The following is a 26,850-nucleotide window of genomic DNA, read 5'->3' as shown; positions in this document are numbered from 1 at the left end:
CGGTTTCTGTCTCCAGCAGTCAGAGGCGGGGGACACCTGGACAGGTCTTCAGTCCATCACAGGGACACCTGGACAAGTCGAAAGTAATTTTTTAATTCTATTTGAAGTAATATTTGTGCAATAAAACAGCTGCAGCCTGGAGATTATAAAACCCCAGAACCACAGAGCTGCAGCAGCCTCACCTGAAGGAAACCACAGGTAAATGAGTTCCACCTGTGGCTGATCTGAATATTACAGACAGAAACTGGGTCGACCGTGTTGAACAAACTGTCCTGTTGTTTCTCTCTGTCTGCTCCAAGCTGATCATTTCTCTTCTAATTTTAGTCTCATAAATTAAACAGAAACTCTCCTCTGTTGGACTCAACTGAATTTTAACTAAATTAGCTTTTTACAAACAGGGTTTCCATACATTTCCAAACTCAATTTATTTCTTTAGTTTTAGAGCTATTTTTTTATTGAAATGTATGTAAATTTACTGTAAATGTTGAGGCTTTTATCTCAATTGTAACAAAAACAAACTGTACCACAAAAGATAAACATGGTTTTAACGGCAGGGTTCCAGCTTTTTTTCAATCCAAAATTATGTTTGTTTGGAAAACTTGTTTGAATTCATAGTGAAATAAAAAAACGTTGTGTTTAATGTCTGAGTCAGGTTGGGACTGAACATTTACAGACTGTCAGTAAAATATGATTAATTATCTACAGCAAAGTGATGAAGAAAACTAGGGGTTCACCATCTCAAAGACCTTTTTTATATTTTAATAAATAGGAAAGGGAACTAAATTTGGGAAAACAAATAATTTTCCAGATTTTATTTTTAATTTTTATACTTATCCAAAACTAAAACTGCTAAAACTAAATTCTCTACCTTTTCATATTTTGTAAGACTGCACAGAAACCCTGTTTTTATTCATCACCATATAGATTTGGACTAAAGGAGTTTTCTGTGCAACTCAAAGAGCTGTACATGAACAATTAAAAACATGTTGACAAAAGAACAACAAAAGCATGTAGAAAGATCAAAATGTAAAGTTACAGACACTCAAAGAAAGAACAATTCATAAAATTAAAATTTAAAAAGCCCACTCTGATTAGGAGCTGGAATAAAAGATACAGGAATACAGAAACAGAATAAAATATATTTTTAATGAAAGGCAGCAGTTTTGTTTTCAGATATTTAGTGATTAAAGCTGAATGCAGCTTCTGCAGGTTTGATCCAGACGACCTCAGAGGTCTCCATGGTCCAAACTGCAGCAGAAGATCAGATTTTAGGTTTTGGACCCAGATTGTTTAAGGTTTGAAGAATTAACTGAGTTTAAATAAGTTTCCTGCTCGCTCTGTGAAGTAAAAACCGTTTTATTGTTAATAAAGAAACAACTGAACAGAACTGAGTCGAGTAAAACCACCTCCTGCCACAATCACATGGACCTGAAATGATTTTTGAATTAATTTAAAGTGGTTTTCTGTAAATGAACGCTGGTTTTATCAGTGTTAAGCTGCGGAGTGACGTCCTGTAAACACTCCAACGCGGACTCGGGGTCAAACTCCGCGTCTCTCGCTCCCTGCAGCTCTGAGCTCAGCTCTGTCAGCAGTCCGAGCCGCAGAGGACAGGAGCTGCTCAAAGAGGTAGGTACGCATCTCATTTGCATTTATTTGCACATTTCCGTGTTTTCCTGTAATATCACGTTCTGCAGGAGATGACATAAGCAGGCATCATGCTCACCTTCCTGTTTCTGTCTTGTTTGGACGATGAGTGAAAATTTAAAAAAAAGGAAATGTGACTTTTTGTGAGAACGTAGAAATGTTTCTTTTCCTCACCTTAAATTTATCTCCTGGTTGATTTGGCTTTTTCCACCCCTCACTTTTGTCTTTTGTTGTCTGGAGCAGGAGGAATAATAGGAATCAATATTTAAACTTTTAAAATGTAAACACTAAATTGCTCTGAACCTCAGAGTCACTGCAGTCATCTCTAATTGACCATCCATGACTTTAGTTCATATTTCCGTGCGAGTTTAAAGCGAATTACCCGTTTCCTGCAGGACTTCAGGATGTCTGAACCCACAAACCCGTTAGTACATTCAGTGCCACCCCACGCTCTGACCCGGCTGGCACGAGACTGGCTGTCAGAAGACACACCAAACTTCGACCCGACAGGAGTGTGCGTCGGATCGGAGGAGGTCGAGGCGAGGCTGCTGTGTAAAACCCCTCACACCATCCTGGCAGGGAGTCCTTTCTTCACGGCGGTGTTCGCTGAGCTCGGCTGCACCGTGGACTGGATTCACCGTGAAGGAGCCGACATCGGTAGGATCCGCTGCTGATAAAGATTTCTGTAAAGTTAGGACAGTTAGTGATGCATGGTGAAATACACAAGTTAGACAAAAAATAACACATCGGAAGAGACATTAAAGCATCCAGCAACATGACATTTAACCTATAACTTCATAAGGTTTGGTTTGCTTCCTTTAGAGGCAAAATCTGCACACGTGATAATTAAATATTATCTGCATCTGAAGCAAACATTGTGAACTATTAGATTTTGTATATATTAAAGGTACTTGCTGCAAAGTCATGAATGTTTTCTTATATTGATGGTTAATGTGTCCTTAAACTGAAAATTTGTGACCCGATGCCAACTCGCAGGTGTGTTTGTTTCCCTACAGAAACAGCCGAAGTGACTAAAAACAGATGGAACATTAAACTCCCTTCGTTTTTCCCACACAGACGTAGATTAATCCCAGAAACCAAACTTTCCCGTGGTTTTTAACAGATTCAGCCGAGTGATTTGTTTCTTTCAATATATCACGAAAACCTTTCAATATAGTTCAGGATAATACTTTTAGGTTTGATTTCATATTTTGCAAAGAGAAAAACTTAATATTTAAAATATGTGTACTTTAAACCTTTCTGAAAATGTTTTAAATCCTGCGCTGTATATAAGCTCAGTTGGGATTTAAAGAGAGAAAAACTGATTCAAATAAAACATTTAATTGAAAAGAGGAACTGTTGTTGCCTCTGAGGTTTCAAAGTGCTCAAAATAAAAAGCACGAGTTTCACTTAACTGAATACAAACACCCAGATGGCTCTTTTACTCGCCCTCAGAAAAACAACCTCTCCGTCCTCGTGTTTTCCTCAACATCAACAGGTCCAGATGTGGTCACCCTGACAGCTGTGGTCCGAGGCCCAGCGAGGTGCCTCCTCCTGGGGGAACGACCGGCACTGAACTGCCTGGCCCGGGCCTCGGGGATCGCCAGCCGCTGTTCACGGCTCAAAGCCGAGGCCGAGGCTGCGGGCTGGCACGGAGAAGTGGCGGGCACGAGGAAAACCACCCCGGGCTTCCGGCTGGTGGAGAAGTACGCCATGCTGGTGGGCGGGGCTTCCATGCACAGGCAGGACCTGAGCGGGATGGTGATGCTGAAGGACAACCACGTCTGGGCATCAGGAAGCATCACAGAGGTGTGCAGTGGAGCCGGGTATTCTTCTGACAACGGAAGAAAGATTATAATGCCAAGAAAAAAACATCTTAAAATATATTCAGTACACAATCAACAGCTGATCCATCCATTTTGTTCCACTTCCAGAACAAAACAGAAGAGCTGAGGTTCTTTTAGACACAAAGTAAAAACATCTTTACTGATTTTAAGATTATTATCGTAAAAGTTGTGCCGCTGTGATTGTTCAGAGAGATTAAATCTGAAAAATAATAATTTAATTTGTTTAAAAACTGATTATCTTTCTTCCATTGCTTTTCAAACAACAAATGTGACATTAAGTGTTGAATTATCTCAAACAATTAAAATAATTCTCATCTGGAATCCATTTTCTGTTTCCATAACTTAAAGTTAAATACTGAATTTATGAATTAAAATAAAAAGTCTGAAAATAAACTTTAAATTTAGGCAACTTCTCAACTTTTGCTCCAATTTATCTCAGCTCAGAGTCAGAATGTCACATAAAGAGATCTTCCAGCTTCCTGTTTCAGTAAATGTTGCAACCGACTGCAGTTTGTCGCCGACAGGCCGAGTCTGATGAAGACACAATAAAGTAAAAACATCAGGAACAGCTGCAGAAATCATCCTGAGTCTGAGTAAACACACAATAAGCCCTGTTTGTTTTCAGGCGGTGAAAGCGGCGCGGTCGGTGTGCGGATTCAGCAGTAAGATCGAGGTGGAGTGTCGCTCCACCGAGGAGGGCCGAGAAGCAGCTGCAGCTGGAGCCGACATCGTCATGCTGGACAACTTTCAGCCTCTGGTAAAATCGCTGCGAAATCAAAAGCTCATGTTTACTGCTGCGGGGGAAATCTCATCGGGTCTCCCGCTTGCAGGAGCTCCATGTTGCAGCCCGAACGCTGAAGAACGAGTTCCCGACTCTTCAGATAGAAGCCAGCGGAGGCGTCAGCCCAGAAAACATAACGCTGTATTTCTCCTCACACGTAGACATCATTTCTCTGGGCTGCATAACACAAGGATGCCCAGTCGCAGATTTTTCACTTAAAGTTCAAAAACCCAGTACAAACAAGCCCTGCAAAGTGACTAAATAAATAAAAATAAACACTTTTTTAATAATTTGGGTTGATTTCTTCTTGATGTGGAAACAATTCAGATCTTGTTTTTTGTAATTTAGGGATAAAAGGAAAACAGAAACTAGCCGGCACATGGTTTACTGCATGTGGGCCAAATGGCAGCTTTGTGTTGTTGAATAAAACCTACGGATGTCAACAGAGAAACAGCCGTCACAAGATGAAACTAACAAGCAGAGAAATGATGAGGAACTACAGAAAGACGGAGCAAGAATAAACTCCAAGCTACCAGGGGTGGGTCTGGGGTGGTGGGGTCTAGTCTTGGTTCTGGAGGGCCACCATCCTGCATGTTTCAGGTGTTTCAGGTGCTTTGACACACCTGATTTGATTGACTGAGTGATGAACAGCCTGCTGAAGAGCAGAGAAACATTTAAAACCTGCAGGATGGAGGTCCTCCAGGACCAGGACTGGACACCACTTCTCTACAGGATGGCACAGAGTCACAGCTCTACCTCTGTACTCCTGTTTCCACCATATTTAAAGGGTAGTTAATATATTTTTACTCCACAGAAGTTGAATCTTTATCCTAACTCACTGATTTGGAATTTGAACACACCCCTCTTGAAATTCAAAGTGGTTTTACCCGCCAGCAAACCTGGAAATTTCACCAGGAGAGACTTTTAAAACCTCTCGATCATCAAAGTTTCAAAAACAGTTGTTGGACATGATCTGGATCAGAACCAGAATCTAATCCAACATTTCCTGAACATTTCATCCAGATCTGTTCTTTAGTCTTTACCTGATCTTTGCTGACAGACAGACAAATCAACGGACACAACCGGAAACTAAAGGCTCACATGTAGGAGCAGAGACAAGTTTTTAACAAAGGGGTCACCAGTGACCTTGACCTTTGACCCCATGGACCTTGAAACCAACAGGTATCATCTTTGACCTCTGAGGTGTCCAGCTGTGCAGTTTGACATTCTTACATTACTCCGTGGCAGAGTTAGAGCACCAGGTCATCTGTGACCACCAAAATCTCATCCCTTGTTCCGTGTTTGACGTTAATGAAAATTCGTTCATAACTTTGTGAGTAATCTTGTGCACAGAAAGATAGACAAACAAATGTTACCAAGAACATAACCTCCTTGGTGGAGGTAATAACTTGGATGCATAAATTTAAGTCCAAAAGTAAAACTTTTCCAGCGATAATAAATTTTACCTGCTGGGGCCTCGTGTCACACCTTTATCACCCCAATAAAATCGATCTCTAGATCCCCCTCTGCTGCCTTCAACACGATCTTATAAAACAGGGAAATGACTCGCTTAACATAACGGGCTCTAGATGTGCAGACTGTGTTTTAGAGTTGCGAACGCTGACCCATTTTTTCTTACAGTCTGTAATGTCAGCAGTCTGATGTCAGTAAACCAAAGAAACCAGAGAATCTGAATCAGACTTTATTTTTCCTGAGTCAACTGTCTATCCTGTTCAGCAACTGTGAAACCGAGCTGTTGTAAAAGGTGCAGATTAGTGTTGTTTTGCTGAAGAATATGTAACTTTTCATAAAAAAAAAAAGACTTTACATGGATGATCTAAAACTAATCCACCTTCAGAGACGCAGGCTGATAACAAACCTGATGGTTCCTCCTTCTACAAAAGTATAAGTTACAGAACCTAAAACAGCAACATGTGTCAGTTCTGGCGTGCGCGATTACAAATATAAACCGTACAGGAAGTACAATATTTATACAGACTAAAACTGTTGCTACAACTGTAGCTTCTTCAGTTTTGATGTTCATGCAAAATAACAGAAAACTCAAGATGCTTCCAAACTTTCCAAACTCAAACCTGCAGTTTTTATGGTTTTCACACGTCCATGCTAGGACGAACGTATTGTCATGGCGCTCCCTGACGATTTCTTGTCCGAGCTCTGATAACCCTTTAACACAGAAAGGTTCAAACTGCACAGCTGGACGCCTCATGGGTCAACAATGACCCTACTGGGTCAAAGGTCGAGGTCACCCCTTTGTTCCCTGGATGGTACCTGCAGACGGGTGCATTAAGCACCGCTGGCGGTCGTCTGGTTTCGATGCGGTTCTTCTGCAGCATCCAGTGACGCTCAGCCTTTATCGCCTTTGGTTTGAGATTCTAACATCCAATTCTTCTAAGAGAGGAAAAACATTTAAACTTTAACGACAGCAGTTTACCGGTTTGTACCACAAATTATAAAAATAAACGTTTTTATTCAAGTTTTACTCTGATTTAACTTCATACTCAAACTGGTCCAGGTAAAAAAAACAGGAATTTTGAGCACTATTACATTTAGTAAGTTTATATTTTATTAGCTTTTCCCCTAAAAAGTATCTTGTTTCACCTTATTTCTAGAACAGGTTAGGAGAGTTTACACAAGTTTCTTACAGATTTCTATTTTTAACGTCCACCCCGTAGCATGAAATATACCTGAACTTCCAGTTTCTTACAGTGTGCACGTTAACCACAACGTTAATGACATGAGCTAATTTAAAACCAGCAAACGTGACAAGAAACAACAAGTCAGGCCTCCAGTGAATCTTTTCCTCTGTTCAGTCAAAATTAATACAAATATTTACAGATGTTTTTACGAACAACTCCTTTTTGTTACAGTAAGTTAAATAAATGTGCTTTAATAAAAGTCCTCCATAAAAAAATCTGTTTATTGGGGCAGGTCATCTCATAATGTGAGTAAAAATCCAGTCCAGATAAGTCTTCTTCTCTCAGCTGTTCCCTTCAGGGGTCTCTACAGCGAGTCCTCTGTCTTCTGCGTCCTCTGTCCTCCATGTCCTCTCTAACTGCATCCATATATGTCCTCTTTGTCTCTAACATCCTTCTGTCCCTCCTCTGCACATGTCCAAACCATCTCAGTCTTTATCTCCCAGTCCTTCAACCTGTGCTGGACCTCTGATGACCTCATTCCTAATCCTGTCCATCCTTGTCCCTCCCAAGAAGAACCTCAACATCTTCAGCTCTGACACTTCCTGTTCTGTCTCTAAACCGTCCAACATGGCTGCTCTCACCACTGTCTGGAAACATTTCCTTTGACCTTCAACCTTTGCTCACTCCTGAAACTTTTCTCCTTCCACTCCATCCTGCCTGGACTCTCTTCTTCACCTCTTTAACAGACTCCTTGTCCTCCTGGACAGTGGACTCCAAGTCCTTGAAGTCCTGCTTGTCCTCATCTGTTAGTCTGTCCATCACCAGAGCAAACAAGAAGGGGCTCAGAGCCAATCCTTGATGCACTCCCACCTCCACGTTGAAGCTATATGTCCCTCAACACTGTCCTGCTGTCCTCATACATGTCCTGCTGTCCTTAACACTGTCCTGCTGTCCTCATACATGTCCTGTACCAGTCTAACATACTTCTCTGCCACTCCAAATGTCCTCAAACACCACAGCTCCTCCCTCAGGACCGGATAAAAAACAGCACTGGATGATCCTACAGTTTATAGAAAGTCTTTATAAATCATTTTAAAATTCCTAAATTGGCTCCCAAAGTAACTTTGCTGTCTGTAGGACAAACCAAAATAGTTTAAAATAGAGAACAACCACCCTAGTTGGTTCCTTCTAACTGACAGGGATGTTTCTTCAGAGATGTCTCTGATAGCAGAAGTACCACCTGCTGTTACGGAAACACCCCGTTTTTTTTCGAATCCACAGGAAGCATTGCTCAAACACCCATCTCAACGAGCGTCAACTACACTTCGACTCTGCATGAAGGATGGATGAGCCACGCCGCTTTCCCACGCTCAGCTGCGTGCTGGCTGCGGGTAAGATTTCACAAATTTAATCCATTTCGAGACGTTTTCAGAGAGTTTTTTTCCACCGGCTGCAGGACCCTTTGGAGTGATTTACAGTTGAGTAGGAAAAGTTAAAAATAAAGCCTTAAAGTTGTTTAAAGTCTGAGAATCTTAGATTTCACCCAATTTAATCCATAACTATTATTTTAAATAAATCAATAGTTTTTACTGAATAACAGCAAATGTATAAAATTTCATTAGCTTTTTTCCCTGTTAAACATGACCAGAAACTACTCGGGTTAAAAACAGGAAATCCTCACCACAAACAGTTACCACCATATTGGGTGTAGTTTCATTAAAGCTGTCAGTTTTGTCTTTTATACAGTGATTAAAACTATGTTTATTAACTCATTTTTATTTCATTTTGTCAGCGAAAACAACTGTTTTAAATCCAAACTCAGAGAGACAAAACTAACAGAACCTTTAATCCCGTTTGCGTGAGGATATTACAGCGAGATGTTGCAACATGACGGCGGTGATTGAAGATATTATTAATAAAATTATAAAACTGTATAGAGTCAGTTTGGTCTGAGTTTACGCTCCACACAATGTAAAACATTTAAATAAAAAATAAGCCTTTAGACATTGAATTGAGGTAAATTTTGGAGACTTTGTTATAAGAAGTTGATGATTTTTACTCAAATATAAAACTGAGGTTGATGTGTTTTAACTTTACTTCTACTTAGAGGAATATATTTTAAGTTTTACTTCACAGCATTTATCTGACAATAGTTACAGGTTACTTTATCAAAAGTTCTATATGCAAAATGTATAAAGAACTAATTAAATATTGACCAAATGCTTTGCAATATATATTACAAAAATGGACCTAAAAGCTTTTTTTAATTTATTGTTTTATTAGTACTTTTATGTAAGTAAAGCCTCTGAATCTGATAAATGATGACACTGATCCTACAGAATGAACACAATCAACTACAGCATAGTTTAAAGCTGCTTTAAATCCAAGAATCAGAAATTAGTTGTAATTTCTGTGAATTAAAAGCGATGATTCTCCTAAACAGACTGACCTGAACGTAACCGGGTCGTACGGAGCTGGAGGAATGTCATCTCATTCAACTGTAAAGAAAAATAAACAAAATAAGACACAATTTAATAAATTTATTTTGCATTTTCAAAGAAAAATGGATGGTTAAAAACTGTCCACCTCTGGTATCAAAGGTTTCCTTTTTCTGAGATATTTTTGTAGTTTGTTTGCTATTTTTGGCACAAATTAACTATTAAACTGTTAAATAAATCCATGATCATTTAGTTAAACAAATGCAACCATATCAAAAACTGAACTTATTGAAACACTTTTTAAATTTACCATTCCCAACTTTAATTATCTCAGAATAAAAAAATGTTCAGACTGAATACATGCCAGCTGAGGAAATCATACAAACAAGTAAGATTGTTTTGCATTTTTTGTTTGTGATGATAAAAGTTAAATAAAGCGATAGGTTTTGAAATTGTACTGACAGGGGCTTTATTTTTATTTTGTTGGGACGATTCAAACAGAGTATTTCCTCAACGTTGGCTGAGATGCAGTCCTGACAGCGTCTCTGCAGGCGCAGAGTTGTTGCACATCAGTGTCTGAAGTGTGAGAAACACCTTTCACAGGAAGTTTTAAAGATAGATCATCTTCTGTAAGAAAGATGTAAGATGTCTGACATCTACTGCGTCTGAATCAACTTTATAAAAATCATAGAGTAAATCCTGAATTTTATTTGTTTTTGTCTCTATTGAACTACATCTTTTATTGTCTGGCTGGTGCATGAATGCTTACAGTAAAACACAGCTGCACATCAGTTGTTGTGAAAAACCCCAAACTGTCATCAGAGCGGCGGCTGTGGCTCAGCGGTTGGAACGGAGGTTCGATAGCACCAGTCACACATCAAACTCCTCACTGCCTCCAACAAGCCCATCGCTGTAGGAGTATAATCCAAAGCACCGATTAGTCTACAGAATAAGTTACTACATCTCTATGAACGGGTAAATGAGGGCAGTTTGTGTTGTAAAAGGCGTTGAGTGACCCGGTTGGTGAGAAAAGAGCGATATAAATACATAATCCTCATAATCCTTCCAACACGTCTGTTATTTTTAAGAAAATAAATAATCGTATTCCTTTCACAAGTTCATAAAGCATATAAGAGTAGTCTTTGTAGTCAGATGTTACCTCCAAGTGCTTCTGATGCAAAACAAACTTATTAACATGAAACTTTAACGCACGTAAAACCACAATCATTATGACAGTTAAGCTGTTCCTCATTATCGTCATTTCATTTGTCAGCTATTTTCTCTAAAACAAACAGTTCACACTTCTTTCGACGTTCTGTTTAACCGATACTGAAACGAAAAACAGACAAACTGAGAGTTTATAAGTTTATAAAGAATTGAGGACTCTAAAAGGTCCGTTGCTCAATCTTGAGCCTTATCTTTTCTTATGAAATGGACTGTTCTTGTTAGATTAAAATCTGCTTCTGTTTAGTCACAGGAACAGCTGAGGTCTTTCACGGCTGATAAAAGTATACTTTCTAAATGACTGATATTCAACTTTGGGGAAGGCGCAGAGCCTGGTTTTCCATAACAAACGTGTGCCCACTGGTTTTAGTTTTGACTTGCGTCGGAAGATCCCAGACGCAGATCTGCTTGTTGCTGTAGAAGCTGCCCATAAAATACCATTTAACCCGAACCTCTTTGAGCTGACTGTCAACACGTCCTGTTTTGTTCTGCTCCCTTTGAGCAAGGATAATAAAACTTCACAAAGACAGCTTCTTCTTCATGATTATTCTGGTAAAAATCAGATTTCCATAGCGTCTTATAATTCAAAAACTGCCCACAATAATCTGACGTATTTCATGTTTACTTGTGTGTTTGTTAGCAAAATATGTCATGAATAGGAGAAAGGATTTTAATTAAACTCTCAGAAAGTAATCACTGAATGTACACTGCACATCTACAACTGATAAACCTTTGGGAGTCAAACTGATTCATGTTGGCTGTCGCAACTAATCAGTCGTATCAAACACAAAAATGTTGCAAATATTGAGCTAAAATCTGGTGTAGCAGAAACTAAAAGTCATCCCCGACACATACGCCAAGCACCAAAAGGTCAGCCAAGATCTTGGTCTAAAACTCTGGCATGAAGGGCGGCGTTGCTTAAAGAAATGCTAATTTTTTAATTACAGAAAGGTAATTGGGTCAAAAGCTTTACCTAGAATGAGTTATAGCATCTATTGCAATAATTCAAAACAATTTTATCATTTCCCCTTGGCTGACACTAAGGGGTGGAAGGCATAATGACTAATTTATTTTTATTTCTTTTCTGCTCTTAACGATCATAAATGATCACGCCACGAGGGATGAATTGTTAATGACAGAAAATCAGTTTGATTTGTTTTAATGCCATACGAAGACTTGAAAATGCAAACGTTTAAGAGTTTTGACTGAGTAAATATGTCCTTCTTGCTGCTTGAGGATGTTGGAAACATTTTTTTTTATTTTTGGTTTGGTGGTTTGGTGTTAATGCCAGCGGAGGTCCGTCTGATCGCCAAATTTGTGTCTGCAATGTTATTTTGCCATCTTTGATATTGTAGTTTTGTTAAATTTTGTACAACCTCATCTTAAATAAGTAGTTTTTTTATGTAAACGTTCCTCTAAATGAAGTTTGTGCGACTTCTTGTCTTTTTCAGCTGCAATCATCTCCATCTCTTCAGCTTTCAATATCAACGTGAGGAATTCTGATGTTGTTTCTGGTGAACAAAAAGATTTCTTTGGGTATAAAGTGCTTCAGTTCTCATCTTCCAGGAACAAAGGGTGGGTTAAAAGCAGAACTTATGTTGAAATTCAAAACCGCTGTTTTTGCAGAAACATTGTGCTGCTCAAGTACATAAAAACTTATTCTCTTTCATGAAGCCCTAATCATGAGAAGGAACAGTTTGTGGTTTCATGTTTAATATTTAATGTGTGGCTAACACCCTGCTTATGACAGCCGATGCACTTCTGTTAAAACTTTGCTCCATGTTTGAACTCTGAGTGTTCATGTGGTCCACAGGATAATCGTCACGGCACCTCTGAATGGATCAGGAGCAATATTCAGACGAGACCAGAATCGAACAGAAAAGTGGTTCAGGCCTGATGGTATGTTCACACTTCACACTCCAATACATAAATAAATAATAAGTAGCTTCCAATGATGTAAAGTATTAAAATGCAACCTCAAAAATCAGAAATAGTAAGGAAAATAAAGCAAATTTGATATGGAAACTCTAGATTATGGTTTAATTCTAGGCAGAATTAATTAACCCAAGATATTTCTTCCAGGGAGAACAGTGTGAAGCTGATGATTTCCTCTGATGTTTTTATGACAGTGGAGAATTTTCCAGTCTGCCTCATGGTGTTTACTGAAACAAAATGACTTCTTTGGTCTTCAGGCTACAACTCATTCCAAAATCAGTAAAAGGGAAGACATTTAGTGCTAGCAGTTCAGCAAAAATAAAGACCAGCCACTAGGGAGCACAGGTAAATGTATTTCTCAAGCCGGTCCCAAGCCCAAGTAAATGGTGAGGGTTGTGTCAGGCGTAAAACACTTTTGCGAAAACTAACATGCGAGTTCATCCAACCAACACCATGCCAGATCGGTCAAGGCCCGGGTTAACAATGACCGCCACCGGTGCTGTTGACAAACAGGGTGCTGCTGTTAGTGGAAGACCAGGAGGAGGTTCCAGGAGACAGAGGGAGAAGAGGAAGGTCAAGAGTGTAGGACTGAGGATAGCAACTCTAAACGTAGGAACAATGACAGACAAAGGTGGAGAGCTGGCTGACATGATGCAGAGGAGGGAGGTAGATGTGTGATGTGTGGAAGGGCAGCAAGGCTCGCAGCATCGGGGCAGGTTTCAGCTGTTTTACCAGGGTGTGGATAGGAAGAGAAATGGAGGAGGGCTGGTCCTAAAGGAGGAGTTAGCGAGGAATGTAGTCGAGGTGAGAAGAGAGTCAGATAGGATGATGTGTCTGAAGGTAGAAGTAGAAGGTCTGATGCTGAATGTTGTCAGTGGTTCTGCTCCACAGGTTGGATGTAGAAGACAAAGAGAAATTCTGGAAGGATCTGTGGCGGATTTTGCCAAGAGGATGGAAATGACTGTAGTCAACACCTATTTCCAAAAGAGACAGATTCTGTGATAGTTTAGGTTTGGATCAATGTTCTGTCATGGTTCTGGTCTTGGTTCTGTGTTCTGGTTTTAAACCAGGGTTCTGATGGAAGTATTAAAACAGAGATTTTACAGCAGCATCTGCTGCCTTCAAGGAACACATCCTTTTCAGGAACATCTGAGCATTTTTTTCACCAAGACGATGTAAAACCACATTCTGCTCACATTCCAAAAACCGAGAAAGAAAAGGGGACGGGTTCTGGATCAGCAATCAATTGAAAAATGTGTCTACAACTAACTCTAACATTTATAACCATATTCAAATATTACCATTGCAGACCGTTCCCCATCAAACTCCTCTTCAGTGAAGCACCTCGGCTTGTCGGTAGCTGCACACCCCACAGGCTCCAGGTTCACAGTAAGAAACACTTTTTGACGTTTTTGACCAAAATAAACATCTAGAATCAGATTTCTGTCACCTCTTTTGATCTGCTCTAGGTTTGCAGTCCAAGTCTGTTTCATGAATGTAATGGGAACTCCTACCTGAACAGTTTGTGTTATAACCTCACTGATGAACTTCAGCAGATCTCCTCTTTCAAACCTGTGTTTCAAGGTAAACTAGGTCTTCAAAGTAACCTGGTATCTCCAATATTTATCCTCAGATACATATCCTTTACTAATTTTTACACTGTTTTTATTTCCAGAATGCATCAAAGAGACAGTAAACCTGGTCTTTTTATTTGATGGATCTCAGAGCATGACTACTGGCGAATTTAACAAAAACAAAGATTTCATTAAGGATATGATGGAGACCCTTAAAAACACATCAATCAAGGTCACTGCACCATTTCAGCCTTAATCCATTTAAAGAATTTACATTATGAACTTGTATAAAACTTTGTTCTGACATTTCAGTGGTGAATGTTTTCTTTAGTTTGCAGCAGTTCAGTTTTCCTTGGTAACCAGGACAGTTTTTGATTTTAATGACTATGATGCCGGTCGTGCTCTTGAGAAACTCAGCAAAGAGAAGCACATGAAGAGTCTCACCAACACATACCAAGCCCTCAGATTTGTGTGGTAAGTTCAGCTGCGTTACACACATTTAGTACAGCTACAAGACTGTGAACATCTCATTTACTGAAGAAGTAAAACTCCATGAATAAATGCTCAAAGAGGAAGTTTAAATTCTGCCCACCATGACAAAACAAATAATGTTTTTGCCCGTATCTGTGTGTATGTTTGTTTGTCTGTACTGTTAGCAAAATATCTCCTAAATAACTGAACTGATTTTAATGAAATTTGCAGAAAATAATCATTGGAACATTTAAAACTTAACTTATGTAGTCTACACGATTCAAAATGGCCACCACAGCTAACTGACCATAGCCAACCCAAAATGGCTCTAACTCAGTTTTACAGATATTGAGCTAAAACTGGTGTGGTAGTAGCTGACAGTCATACTGTGAGCGCTAACTGATATCTTGGGATCTCACCAGATCCCGTGCAGTCACACAAAGTGTTTGAGATTTGACCAAACTGGACATAACTGAGCTGATTTTAGTTTAAAACTCTGGCTTGAAAGGTGGCGGGCGATATGCATTTGTTCAAGGAGTGCTGGGCATCACTAAGGTTCTGTTTGTTTCAGGTCAGAGATCTTAGAAAATCCAGCTTCAGGTGCCTCCCCTGATGCAACTAAAGCTCTGGTGGTGATCACAGATGGAGACCCAAGTGACAGTGACACAAACAACATTGTTAAACAATATGATGGAAAAGACATCATTCGAATTGTCATTGGGGTAAGCTCTAACAGACTGTATTTATCACCTGCTGCCATAAAAGGTAGGAAATGATGTCTTTACCTTTGTCTGGCAGAAACTAATGGATGGATTTTAAAGTAACTCTAAAGTAATCATTGAACTTACAGAAGATCTATTGGAAACTATCCGAGGGAATTAACGGGAATCATTGAAAACCTGGAATTTAAATACTGAAGTTTGGCCGTTAACAGGGATTTAAATACAGCTGGGAAAATGTAATTTATCAACATCTTGACTAAAAAAACAGATTTTATTGCCGAACCAAGGAGGTCCCACACCCCAAACAATGATAAACTGTCACCTGGACATGTAGGGACAGATGGGACATGTAGGGGACAGATGGGACATGTAGGGGACAGATGGGACATGTAGGGGACGGATGGGGCGTGTAGGGGACGGATGGGACGTGTAGGGGACAGATAGGACAGATGGTAACATTTAAAAAGTTAGGTACAGATTTGTAAATAGTTTTGGCATAAAATGCAATTTACTGAAATTAATCTAGTTTTTAGGAAGCTAAAATTTTAAAATAATAATCAAATAATGTCAATAATTTTGTTCAGAGTTCTGAGAATGAAATTTGACATTTTCTGTACATAAATAATTGTTCATGTTTTTCTTTTACTCAATTTCCTGATTTGTTTTGTTTTTATGTGAGAACCTAAACATTTCCTGAAAATTTCATCCAAATCTATTTATTATTAGTTTTTATGTGATCTTACTAACAGACAAACAAACAAACAAACATGACCAAAATCAGAACCTCCTCACTGGAGGTAATAAAACTTTTTCTTGAATTTAGAACATCTGCAGAAAGATCAGGCCACTGAAGCCGACCAATCAGGGTCCACCAGCCCTCCTTACTCGTGTTTATAAATATTTAAACAAAAACTCACCCTACAAACCTTATTAAAACGTTCATTAAACGGGACTTTGACATTACCGTTCTCTTTTCTGTTTTTAGGTCAAAGATGTTGATATAAATCATTTCAAACCCATTGCATCGGAGCCAAAAGACACCAATGTTTTCAAAATAGACAACTATAATGGGCTCGAAGGAGTCTTGAAAAACTTTCAGAATAAAATCTTTAAAATTGAAGGTAATTGTTTTTTCCCCCATTTTTTTATATCACTAAACAGAGTTCTGTCTTTGTGTCTATACAGCAGTATCACTGATTCTCCTAATGTCTTATTTTTAGGGTCCAAAGTGACTCGTGCAGAAGAAATGACCAATGAAATGTCTCAGGCTGGATTCAGTTCAGTCTTCCACAAGGTGAGCCATGTAAAACTTTACATCTGTTATTTATTGCCTGGTAAACATCTAAAGGTTTAATAAAAAGAATATCTATTTTAGAACTGGCTCATTTGGACCAGATTGCTAAGCTGCAGTCGACTGGTTTCAAAGACATCATTTGTCCATAACTGTTCCACAGAAACTAACTTCAAAGATCAGAACTATATTTGTAAAATATGTTGGTCTAGAGAGCTTGTGTCTGAAAGCCCAGTGGCATTTATTGATCCTGATCCACTGACAGAAATAACAGGAGTGCCCAGTTACAATGCACACCCGAGGCCCCCATCCTTTTCTTGGGTGACTTTAATCTGCAGACCTGAGACTACAATTCCAGGGTTTTATCAACTGTGCACAGCGGAGCATCTCATGCAGTTTAAAGCTTGGAACTCCCCCTCTTCAGTGTTCAAACTGTTCATGTGAACTACCTGCTGCCTGGTGTCCCATCGTTCAGAAATCCTTGTACAGTCATGCTGTCCAGCCCTCTGGAATAGGTCTTTGTTGTTCCTGCTCCCATAATACCATGTCTCACTGCTGAGCAAGATTTCAGACCAACTACTTTAACATCTGTTGTGTCAAAATGGTAAATATGCTTATGAAGGATGTGGTCTCCTTGATCCTTTTAATGTGTAATTTCTGCATGTAGCATCCCTCTCTGTGTACTGAGGAAATGCCACTGCAGCTGTCTGTAGCACTGCTGCCCAAGACCAATTCCCCCAATGGAGACAATAAAAGACATCTTGATCTTGGTAAAATCATTGGAAGTCACAAAACTCAAAAACTAGACAGAGGTCAAAGGCAAGAGTTAATAATTGCATATCAGTATAGAAATCCTTTACCTGAGGGGCAGCACGATCATTTATATTTGCTGCCTAAAAGGAAGAAGGCTGACAGAAGATTTATCATAGTCCCCAAGAATCTGTGTTCTGACCAGACATTTGTGTTGACAGGAAACCTTAGTTCTGGGTTCTGTGGGATCAAACAGCTGGCGCGGTTCTCTTCACGAACATCAAGAACAAAACGAAACACAGATTTCAGATCCAGAAATGGAAATGGATTCCTACATGGGTAAACTAATTATCTGCTCATTTATCAAAATTATATCCGTCTTAAAGTACCAGGAAGTTATCTCCATCAGTTTCAAATCTAATTGTTGTTTTTTGTTAATGTCTAAGATCGTGTTTAAGATCATATGAAACTGACTGTTGCAGGATACTCTTTATCTGTCGGAGAGAGGAAAGGGGTTCCTTTATACTTTGCGGGTGCTCCACGTTTTAACCACACGGGACAGGTCGTACTTTTCACACAAAACAACAAAAACTGGACAACAGCTCAAAGAATAAACGCGGACCAGGTTGGTGTCCATGCTGAGTACTTTCTGTTTGAATTTAGATTTTTACAGATTCATAACAAAACTGTTTGTGTTTACTGGGTTTAAACCTTAACCTGCCTCTGAAAGCTTTTTGGTTTGTTTTCTGTTAGAAAGTTTTAGAAATGAGTCTCAAAATAATCAGTTGTGCACAGGCACAGGGTTTTCAGTGGTTAGAGAAAGAAAACCACACAACTTCCTGGCACCTTGTTTGTCAAAAATTAAACCCTTGAGAAAATAACTGAGCTGCTTGATGGCACAAAGGATGTTCATGCTGTACCTTTCAGATTGGTTCCTACTTCGGTGCAGAGCTGTGTTCTGTAGACATCGACTCAGACGGGAACACGGATTTCCTGCTGGTGGGAGCTCCGATGTTTTACCAACCTCAGGAGAAACGAGAAGGAAGGATCTACATTTACAGACTTTCTGATGAGGTGGGACACAGTAAGAAGGTGTTTAATTTATGAATGTGTGAAGGACTTCTATTATTCAGTTATTATCCTTACAGATCCAACTAATGAGTGTATATCATGTGACGGCACCATCTAAGGGTAGATTTGGCAGCACCATATCCAGTCTTTCAGATCTGAATGGAGATGAACTCAGAGATGTTGCTGTTGGAGCCCCCCTGGAGGACGATAACAGGGGGGCTGTGTACATCTACCTCGGAGACAGAGACAAAGGGATACGCAGCCCTTTCAGCCAGGTGACCACTGGAACAAAAACCTCAATGTGTCATTTATTTTAACTTTTATTTAAACCAAACAGTAGAACAAAAAAACCTAATTATCTGTGTTTTTGTTGAACAACTCATTGAGTTTGAAAATATATTTTAACAAATTGAGAAAACAGAAGCAAAAACACAATGAAAAGAAATGTCAGAGAAACAAAGAAAGACAGAAAGGTTTATACTTGGAGCGTATAAGTACCACTCCTGTAGAAAGTGAGGATTAATCATAAGATTCTGGGTTGTGGTTTTAAACCTAAAGTTTTAAACAAACCAGAAATGAAAAGTTCTGCTCTGAGGACACAAGCCTGTCTTAGATGAACAGAAAGACATTGGACACGTATTCTGTTGATAGATAAGTTCAGGTTTTAGTTGCTTTTAGCAAAAATAGACGTCTGGGTCAATCAGCCAAAGATGGGAAGAAGCATCCAGGCAGTTCTCAGAAAAAAGGGTTCAAGTTTTGATTAAAAAAGGTAATTAAAAACAAGATGATGGAACGTTGTGGTAAAATCACCTGAGGCCTTTTTGAAAGAGCAGTGGAAGACCGTAGCTCAGAAAGTGCCTGATGAAAGTTTAAACATGCATCATTTTTGCCCTCCACCACTTCTGTAACAAACACATTTGGTGTACAAACTTCTTCAGTTTCCAAACATTTTGTTGTTCCAGAGAATCACAGGAAAGAAACTTGGAACAGGGATAAGATTCTTTGGACAAGCCATCGATGGACACCTCGACCTTGGAGATGATGGACTCCCAGATATTGTGGTTGGCTCACAAGGTGCTGCCGTTGTCTTAAGGTATGAACTTTAGACGAATCGTTACTTCAGTTCGTTCCAACAATCACACCAACAATCTCTTGGTTGTTATGCGTGTTGTTTTGTCGGCCATGACGGTCCTGGTGATCATCAAAATCTAAATCTGAAGAGTTTTCATCTGATTCTGGAGATCCAGCCGTCGGTTCAGGTTCATACTGGTATGGTTGTAGATCCATGACTCCTGTGAAGTCTTCCAGCATTTCTTTGGGTTCAAAAAGGCTTCTTCCATTTCCACCAGTAAACAATCGGACAGCAGCAGCGTTCTTGGCCGGCCGTGGCACAGCACACCTCATGAACTCCGCCCCACAAATCACCCACTTCTGAAATTATTGACTTAAACACTAAAAACAGTTTATTTAAGTTTTAGGTCAGATAAATAGGTCCCTGCAGTGTTGTGTGGATGTTTGACGAAATAACATTCATGAAATGTCAGTTTTTTGAGATTTGATTTCAGTTCAGCTTTAAAGAACTTCATTCTGACTTTATTGTGAACTTTGCTACTGTTTTTTGTTCAGCTGTACATAAAACTAAATGTTATCCTCGTGCGTGAGCAACTTTAATTACTTTTATTCGATGTTCAGGTCTAAACCCATCTTTAACGTGACGGCTCACCTGTCGTTTTATCCCGGAGAGATCAGCACTGAGGACATCGACTGCCTGGCTGGCAAAGACAAAAGTTTACCAATGGGTACCATAACAGCCTGCTTTGAAAAAGAGGAGGCAACAAAGAGTAAAGGAGGTGGGGGTCTCTTTATAAAATGTAATATTAAACATCAGATCTGTCAGATTAATAATTTAATCCCATCATTTGACTCTGCAGAGGCAGCGAGGTCAGGACTGAACATCTCCTACACTCTTAATGTGGATCCGATGAGACAAACAAATCGAGGATTTTTCCCTCAGAATGAGAAGAAAGATAGAAGTATTACTCACTTCTCTGAACTGCTTGAAACCAAAACTTGCTTCAACCATTCTATCAACATGCCAGTATGAAAATTAATGTTCAAATCCAAAGATTTTCGTTTTATGCTATTGTTTGGGGGGGGACCCTTCATCTGTAACTGTTCCCTTATTGTTTAACAGAAGTGTGTGAGAGACACATTATCACCCGTCGACATCAGGTTAAACTTTTCCCAAGTGGACAGCGAGACCGTGGGGGTGGTTCTGAACGTCGACAGCGGGAGGCAGGCTGTTGTTGAGGTACGGCGACTGTAACATGATGAACGCATTCTCACCAAAATAACCTAAAAAACGGAAATAACCTTCCTGTTTGCCTGAAGTTGCAGTTAATTCTGTTACAGACTAAACATGCTTTAAAAAGGAAGTGTTATTTTCCATCATCGTCTGTCCTGAAACTGCAGGATTCAGATCCTAAAGCTAGAAGCAGCTAAAAAGCTTGCTTATGTTGGCAGTTAAACTTAATTAGAAAAGTTTTATTTCATTGATGTTGATTTTAAATTGTTTGGTATAAATGTTTTATTTAAACAAAAAATATTAACACGTTTATAAAACTAAACAGAAAATAAATAAGATTAGATCACTGAACAAATGTTTCAGCCAACATATTCTCAGGTTTAGAAATATGTTGCTCTGATGTTTATTGCAGAGGTAACATGATGTAAAAGTTGTTCTTGAACCAAACTGAGGTTTTTTTTTTCCAAGATGTTGTAAATTCCCTCTTATGGGAGGCATTAGCTGTGAGAATAAATAAATAAAGGACTTCATTTTTTACAGGCTCCCTTTGAAAAACATTGTAGAACGAATGACATCTGCATTGCTCAGCTCACAGTGGATTTCAACTTCACGTGAGTGTCTGTCGACGCAGAACACCACTCATATCACTATAATCGCTTCTGGCTGATCATAACGAGTCTTCTGCCTCTCTTAGGTCTGAAACATTACTGGTGACTGAAAATAACTACTTCAACGTGTCAATAAAACTGGATAATGATGGTGATGACTCATACAACACCACCCTGACGATGCACTATCCTCCAGGCCTCTCCTTCTCCAGGATGAACCTTACACAGGTGATTTAAATACCGTCATCATTTATCAGGTCCAGCTGTTATTATCCACACAGCAGGAGCGAAATACAGTTTACTAATCAGTTTCTAAAAACACTACTAACACTGTGCAACAAGAACAGAACTAAATAACCTTTAACATGACAGAAAAAGGAAGATACCGCCGTACTGCATTTACAATACAGCCGTTCCTCACTATCATAAAAATTAAATGTTTCACAATAACTTAATGACAATAATAAGCCAGCTAATGGCTTGGAAATAGAAAAATACACACATTTTCCTTTGTTCACTTTTCTATTAAAGTTTTAAATGATAAATAATGGGTTTGATAAACCTCCAAAAGCTCAAAGGTTTAATCCTGAGTAAATCTTATTTATTCCAATACTTGTAAAACTAAAAGATTAAGTCTAAAAATAAAAGATTTAGTCTCCATTTATGGTGGTTTGAGGAGCTTCACGGCTAACAGTTAAAATTTATTTAGCAAGTGCAACTATAAAATACAGAAATCATTTACTTTTTATAATTTATAAAAGCTCCACAATGTAAGTTCTTAATTTTGGTCTTGAGTAAATAGATATTTGTTGCTACCTAGACATTTTTAAAACGACTTTTTAAATATATTTTTGGTGTAGAGGTGCATCTGAACATCAAAAATGACAAGAGGGAAAACTTAGGCTAGGCTAAGCTAGGCTAGGCTAACTAACGCCGGTAAGCTAACGGTAAAAAAAAACGTTTAGCATTCAATCCCAAACACATTTCACAATCTAACTCAAAACTTTTTGAGGAAACAAACGAAAACATTAATTAAAATATGTACTTACTGTTACTTTGAATAAACTATGCTTGCGGCTGGACTCTGGACGGACCTGGAGCCGACAGGTTGGATCAGTAGCTGGAGGTTCGAGTAACGGCAGCAGGAATCGCGAACGACGTCTTGCTGCGCATGCGCCAATCAGAGCCATTCTACAGCAGTTTGCGATAAAAAAAAAAAACAGCTGCCGCCAATCTCCATGCGAAAAACAGCACAATATGACTCTCCTTTATTTCTCGGTTATTCCTTCATGATAATTTTCTACAACAGCTGATAGCGATTAAAGATATTCCAGAGGAATCGGCGCATAGATATGGGGTGGGGAGTCATTTTGTCTTGAAATATTTAATTTTTCCCTTAAACCTGTGTGGTGTGTGTGTGGTGGTGTGGTCTGACTGTGGTGGTTTGTGTGTGTGTGTGTGTGTGTGTGTGTGTGTGTGTGGTGGGGGCTCTAAAGTTTTGTTTTCCCATCTGCATTTTCAACCATTCATCCAACATAGAGCTTCCAGTTGTACCTTCTCTGGAAACACCACAATTTAATTTACATACAGAATTTTATCAAATGTTTTCTTCATTAATTCGATTAAAGCATTTTAAGTATTTTTTATTGATGCTTTTACATGGTGATAACTGCTCAAGATAATCTATTTTGTAGGTTTCCCAGAAGAAAGCAGAACAATAAAGCAGCTATAATTGAAAAATAAATGAAATACATACTTAGAATAGCCATGAAAACACTGGATTTTTGTTCCACCCAGTTGTCAGACATTCTTGTAAGAGATGAAAGAAATACCCCTGACAAACAAAACAGAGCCATATAATTAAATCACAGAACCTTTCTACCTTTTGTAGTTAATACACTGACAATATGCATTTTTAAAATATACTTTACATCAAAATGAACAGCCAACATTTGTGTTTTTGAAAAAAACAAATTTAATATTTCACTGAAAGACTAGAAACTGTTTTTGAGGACTAGTTTTTACAAAAGGCACACGAACTGCAACACAGTTTCATTTATTCTGATCTTCACTTTATCATTGCAGTTCTGCTTTGAAACCTGGAGTTTTATATCACTGTAACAGGATTAATTTTGTCCCATCAGTCCAGCAGGTCAACCCTCCACAGCTGTTTCGATCTGGATGGCGTTTTCGACAAAACCGTGTGTGGCATCAGCCTTCCAGTGTATCGCAGCAAAGCCTCTGTGAGTCGAAGCACACAGAAACCCTCCGAACGGACAGGAAGACTGAGACCTGCTGTGTGAATACTGACCCACAGACAAATCCTTTGTTTCTGCTTGACTTTGATTGAATGTCTTTGTTTCTTAAAGGCAACGTTCAAAACTGCGTTCCACGTCTCCAAGTATTTTGAGTGGAATGACACCCTGTCCATGACTGTGACTGGAACAAGGTACCAAGAAGATGTTTTAAACAAAGACAAAAAATTACCATGTTGCTAAAAATGACAAAAATCTTTTTCATCCTCAGCGACAATTCAAACTCCAGCAGTTCTTTTTCCGTGACCAAAAGTATCCCAGTACAATATCAGATCAGAATGGCATTAACAGTGTAAGAATTATTCACAATAACAGTAATTTGTGATGTACATCTGCTGTGTAAATGTTTCAGTTATTCAACTTATTTAACCCATTAATTATCTGTATATTCCTACAACTTCCTTGTATCTTCTAATCATCTTGTATTCCTTCCAGAAATGAAAACACTGTCTCCTATTTAAACTTCACACCAGAGGATACTCACCCCAAAAATATGGATATTATATATAAAGTGAGTCTCTTAAGTATTCATCAGATTTGTCAATGTGAAGCAAGAAAGCATGTTTATTTTTTAAAAATGTGTTAATTTATACATCTCCATGAAATGATCCTCTAAATGTGAAGGTGTATGTACAAGCAGATAAAATGGCCTCGATATGGTGGCCAGGCTCAGCCTTAGAGATGGGATGAAAGTCTCGATCGTCTAAGAGGAGCTTGAAGTTGAGCTGTTGCTTCTCTACATCGAAAGCTGACTCAATCCTCTGATTAGGATGCTTCTTCTTGGCCTCTCTTTGGAGGTGTTTCCATCCTTGATATGTTACCTTCATGATCCAACCCTAAATCAGCACATGAAGCTGTTGAATGGGTTTTATAATACTTTAAATAAGTTTCTTCTCATTTACAGATCGATAATATTGGTTTTAAGGAATTTCCCGTTGATGTTTCTCTGTTCTTCCCAACGAAACTGGAACACAACTTTGAAGTGATCGACTATCAAGTTTTTGTCCAGCAGGTAACTTTTTGTTCTTACTTTAATGGCTGCTGTGTGTCTTTCCTACAACCCTTTAATTCTTACATTATGCTTCTATATCTTCAAGAACAAAACTCAGTGCTCGAACAGTTCTGACCTGGAAGGACCTGAGGTGGGTTCAGCTGATTTCCAATAAAAATATTCTGACTGTCATTAAAACATGGATCGCTCAGTAACATGAAGTGTTGCTCTGTTGCAGTTCTGCTCACCAGAAAACAAGTGTGTCGTTGTGAAGTGTGACAGTTTTATTTTGAAGAATAACTCAGGAGTTGAGTTTCGGTTGAAGGGAAACGTACAATTTAAAGATTTCAAGCAACACGCAGCGGTACGTGCTACAGCAGCTGAAGATAAATACGCAGCATGCATGATATCTCTGTAAATAATGTGCTTTTACTTTGCAGAATGTTGCCTTTCTTAAACGATATACTGGAGTCGACAAGGAGGTCAAATTTAGGAGTTTTATAAAAGTTGACTACGACAGAAAAACATACGTTCTGGCTTCTCATAAACAAGAGGTAGGTTTAAGGTTGACCGGAGTGGAGTCATTTCAATATGCTGTGTTGAAATTATCTGATTTATTCTGTTTTATTACACAGAAAAAAGGCTCCAAACAGGAGCAGCTTCAGAAATCTGATCTGTGGAAGGAAGACAGTCCAACAATGAAATGGGTACCGACAGTTGCTTTTCATAAATCTTAGTTAAACAATTCTCAATTTAAAAATTTAAACATAATTAGTATTTTTTTCTGCTAACAGGCTGAAGTTCGGGTTGAGTTTATAAACCCCCCCGATCAGCTGCAGATCATTTTAACTGGAGCCGGACTGGGATTGTTGCTTCTGATCATAATCACAATCATCATGATTAAGGTGAGATTTCCACCTTTGGATTTTGGAGCTTTTTGCTGAAAGTTGACAGAATTAAAATGAGAAATGGTATTTGTTGCTTTGGTTTAATCGTTGCTCTCATGTCTCTCATAAGCTGGGCTGCTTCAGGAGGAAAAGACCTGACTATTATCAGGAACAAGAGGAACAAGTTTCCATTCAAGACAATAAATTTGCCGAGATGACCCCTGGCCCCAGCAACGAGACGACTATATCGGAAACCTTTGAAAAACCTGACGAAATTCAAGAAAAAAAGAAGCTTCTGGATGCCAGTGAGGCTAATGGCAGCCCTGTGCAGGCAGACAAAGAAAAAGATCCGGATCAATTGGAAAACATAAATGTTTCATAACTTCAACCTGACACAGGAGAAATCACCCTGTCAGTGTTTCCAACAACAGAATTAGCAGCCGTTCACATACATTTGGTAATCAATTTGCACAATAATGTTGTAATGTTTGAATATACAAAATAGGGATCGCATCTTCTCATTCTAATTAACAAATTAGTACATAATCACGGTTTTCCTAACTGCAGTAAACTTAAAAAAACTGAGCACCTTCGAAACCTTTTGGGCAACTTTTCCTAAAGAAACCACAGTTTGAAAAAATAAGAATAACGTTGAGCTTCTTGAAAACAAAAAGCAGAAACAAGGGCGCTTGCACTGATGTGTTTTTGTAAAGATGAACATACGTGTGCACCTGGGGTACTGATTCAGCAGTTTTAAGTTATTTGTTCTCTGTAAATATAAATACTGCTGTAAATACGTAGAATCTTAGCAATAAATAAAAACAGCATTCACCTGAAGGAAGGTTTATCATCCACCGCCTTGCATGCCAAATATTTAAACAAAGATCTCATCTGTTAGCAGTTGGGGATGACTGTCAGATACTAACACGTTTCCAGGTTGCTGAATGTTTAAGGTCATAATTAGGTGACAAAAGTACAAAGGGAAGTAGGACACTTTGGGGTTTTTGGTTCCTTCTTGAAAGCATTTTATGTTGAAACAAGCAGGTGGAAAAAGAAAGTGCAGAGATTACAACCATCACCGCCGAGCTGTGGTTCTCTTAGATGTTTAAAGATTTAAATCAGAGTTTAGTTCGCCCTCAAAGAGCTGCTGCGGGTCCTCTACCAGAGGCCTGGGATCTTCAGGGTTCTGTTCAGTATCTTAGCTGTTCTTCTGGACAGAGATCTCTGAGGTTGTTCCTGGGATCTGTTGGAGCACAGAGTGCTCCGATGACCACTGGTTCCACTGAGGCCTTGACTCTCCACAGCTTCTCTGTTTCCTCTTTCAGCCCTCTGTGTTTCT

The 26,850-nt window shown here is 39.0% G+C and overlaps 2 protein-coding genes and 1 long non-coding RNA gene across 10 annotated transcripts; 2 read left to right on the top strand and 1 right to left on the bottom strand.

Moving 5' to 3' along the window:
* Positions 1–52: 52 nt before the first annotated feature.
* On the bottom strand, positions 53–22,480 carry LOC112449973. Of its 7 annotated transcripts, none has more exons than XR_005232932.1 (7): positions 22,368–22,480; positions 18,255–18,358; positions 9,379–9,427; positions 6,562–6,681; positions 3,060–3,478; positions 1,819–2,327; positions 53–68 (listed from the first exon to the last, which is right to left on the bottom strand). It is a non-coding gene; the product is annotated as an uncharacterized LOC112449973 (long non-coding RNA). The 7 variants fall into 7 exon arrangements; XR_003038521.2 differs by lacking the exon at positions 53–68 and adding an exon at positions 10,137–10,277 and having other exon boundaries at positions 1,341–2,327; XR_005232933.1 differs by lacking the exon at positions 53–68 and adding an exon at positions 10,137–10,277 and having other exon boundaries at positions 1,341–2,327; positions 6,562–6,678.
* On the top strand, positions 1,522–4,564 carry LOC108251355 (nicotinate-nucleotide pyrophosphorylase [carboxylating]). 2 transcript variants are annotated; one of them, XM_017441614.3, is made up of 5 exons: positions 1,522–1,626; positions 2,040–2,301; positions 3,143–3,453; positions 4,117–4,248; positions 4,322–4,564. In XM_017441614.3, exons 2-5 carry the CDS (start codon positions 2,049–2,051, stop codon positions 4,535–4,537), a joined length of 912 nt encoding a protein of 303 aa, XP_017297103.1. In that variant the 5' UTR covers positions 1,522–1,626; positions 2,040–2,048; the 3' UTR covers positions 4,538–4,564. The 2 variants fall into 2 exon arrangements, with proteins under 2 accessions (XP_017297103.1, XP_017297104.1); XM_017441615.3 differs by having other exon boundaries at positions 1,569–1,630.
* On the top strand, positions 8,228–26,551 carry zmp:0000001082 (integrin alpha-D). Its single transcript, XM_017441613.3, has 31 exons — positions 8,228–8,320; positions 12,043–12,166; positions 12,405–12,490; positions 13,836–13,915; positions 13,996–14,110; positions 14,202–14,332; positions 14,432–14,574; positions 15,143–15,293; positions 16,279–16,414; positions 16,514–16,587; positions 17,556–17,673; positions 17,817–17,959; positions 18,262–18,408; positions 18,483–18,680; positions 19,368–19,498; positions 20,098–20,255; positions 20,337–20,503; positions 20,600–20,716; positions 21,251–21,321; positions 21,405–21,546; positions 23,463–23,561; positions 23,688–23,767; positions 23,845–23,925; positions 24,069–24,144; positions 24,538–24,645; positions 24,731–24,775; positions 24,863–24,988; positions 25,065–25,178; positions 25,260–25,331; positions 25,419–25,529; positions 25,642–26,551. Exons 1-31 carry the CDS (start codon positions 8,272–8,274, stop codon positions 25,891–25,893), a joined length of 3,645 nt encoding a protein of 1,214 aa, XP_017297102.1. The 5' UTR covers positions 8,228–8,271; the 3' UTR covers positions 25,894–26,551.
* Positions 26,552–26,850: the final 299 nt, after the last annotated feature.

The sequence above is a fragment of the Kryptolebias marmoratus genome, linkage group LG3 (assembly GCF_001649575.2).
Source record: "Kryptolebias marmoratus isolate JLee-2015 linkage group LG3, ASM164957v2, whole genome shotgun sequence".
NCBI classification, from domain to species: Eukaryota; Metazoa; Chordata; class Actinopteri; order Cyprinodontiformes; family Rivulidae; genus Kryptolebias; species Kryptolebias marmoratus.
Note: the sequence above shows the minus strand (reverse complement) of the source record. Positions and strands in the feature narration are given on the sequence as shown.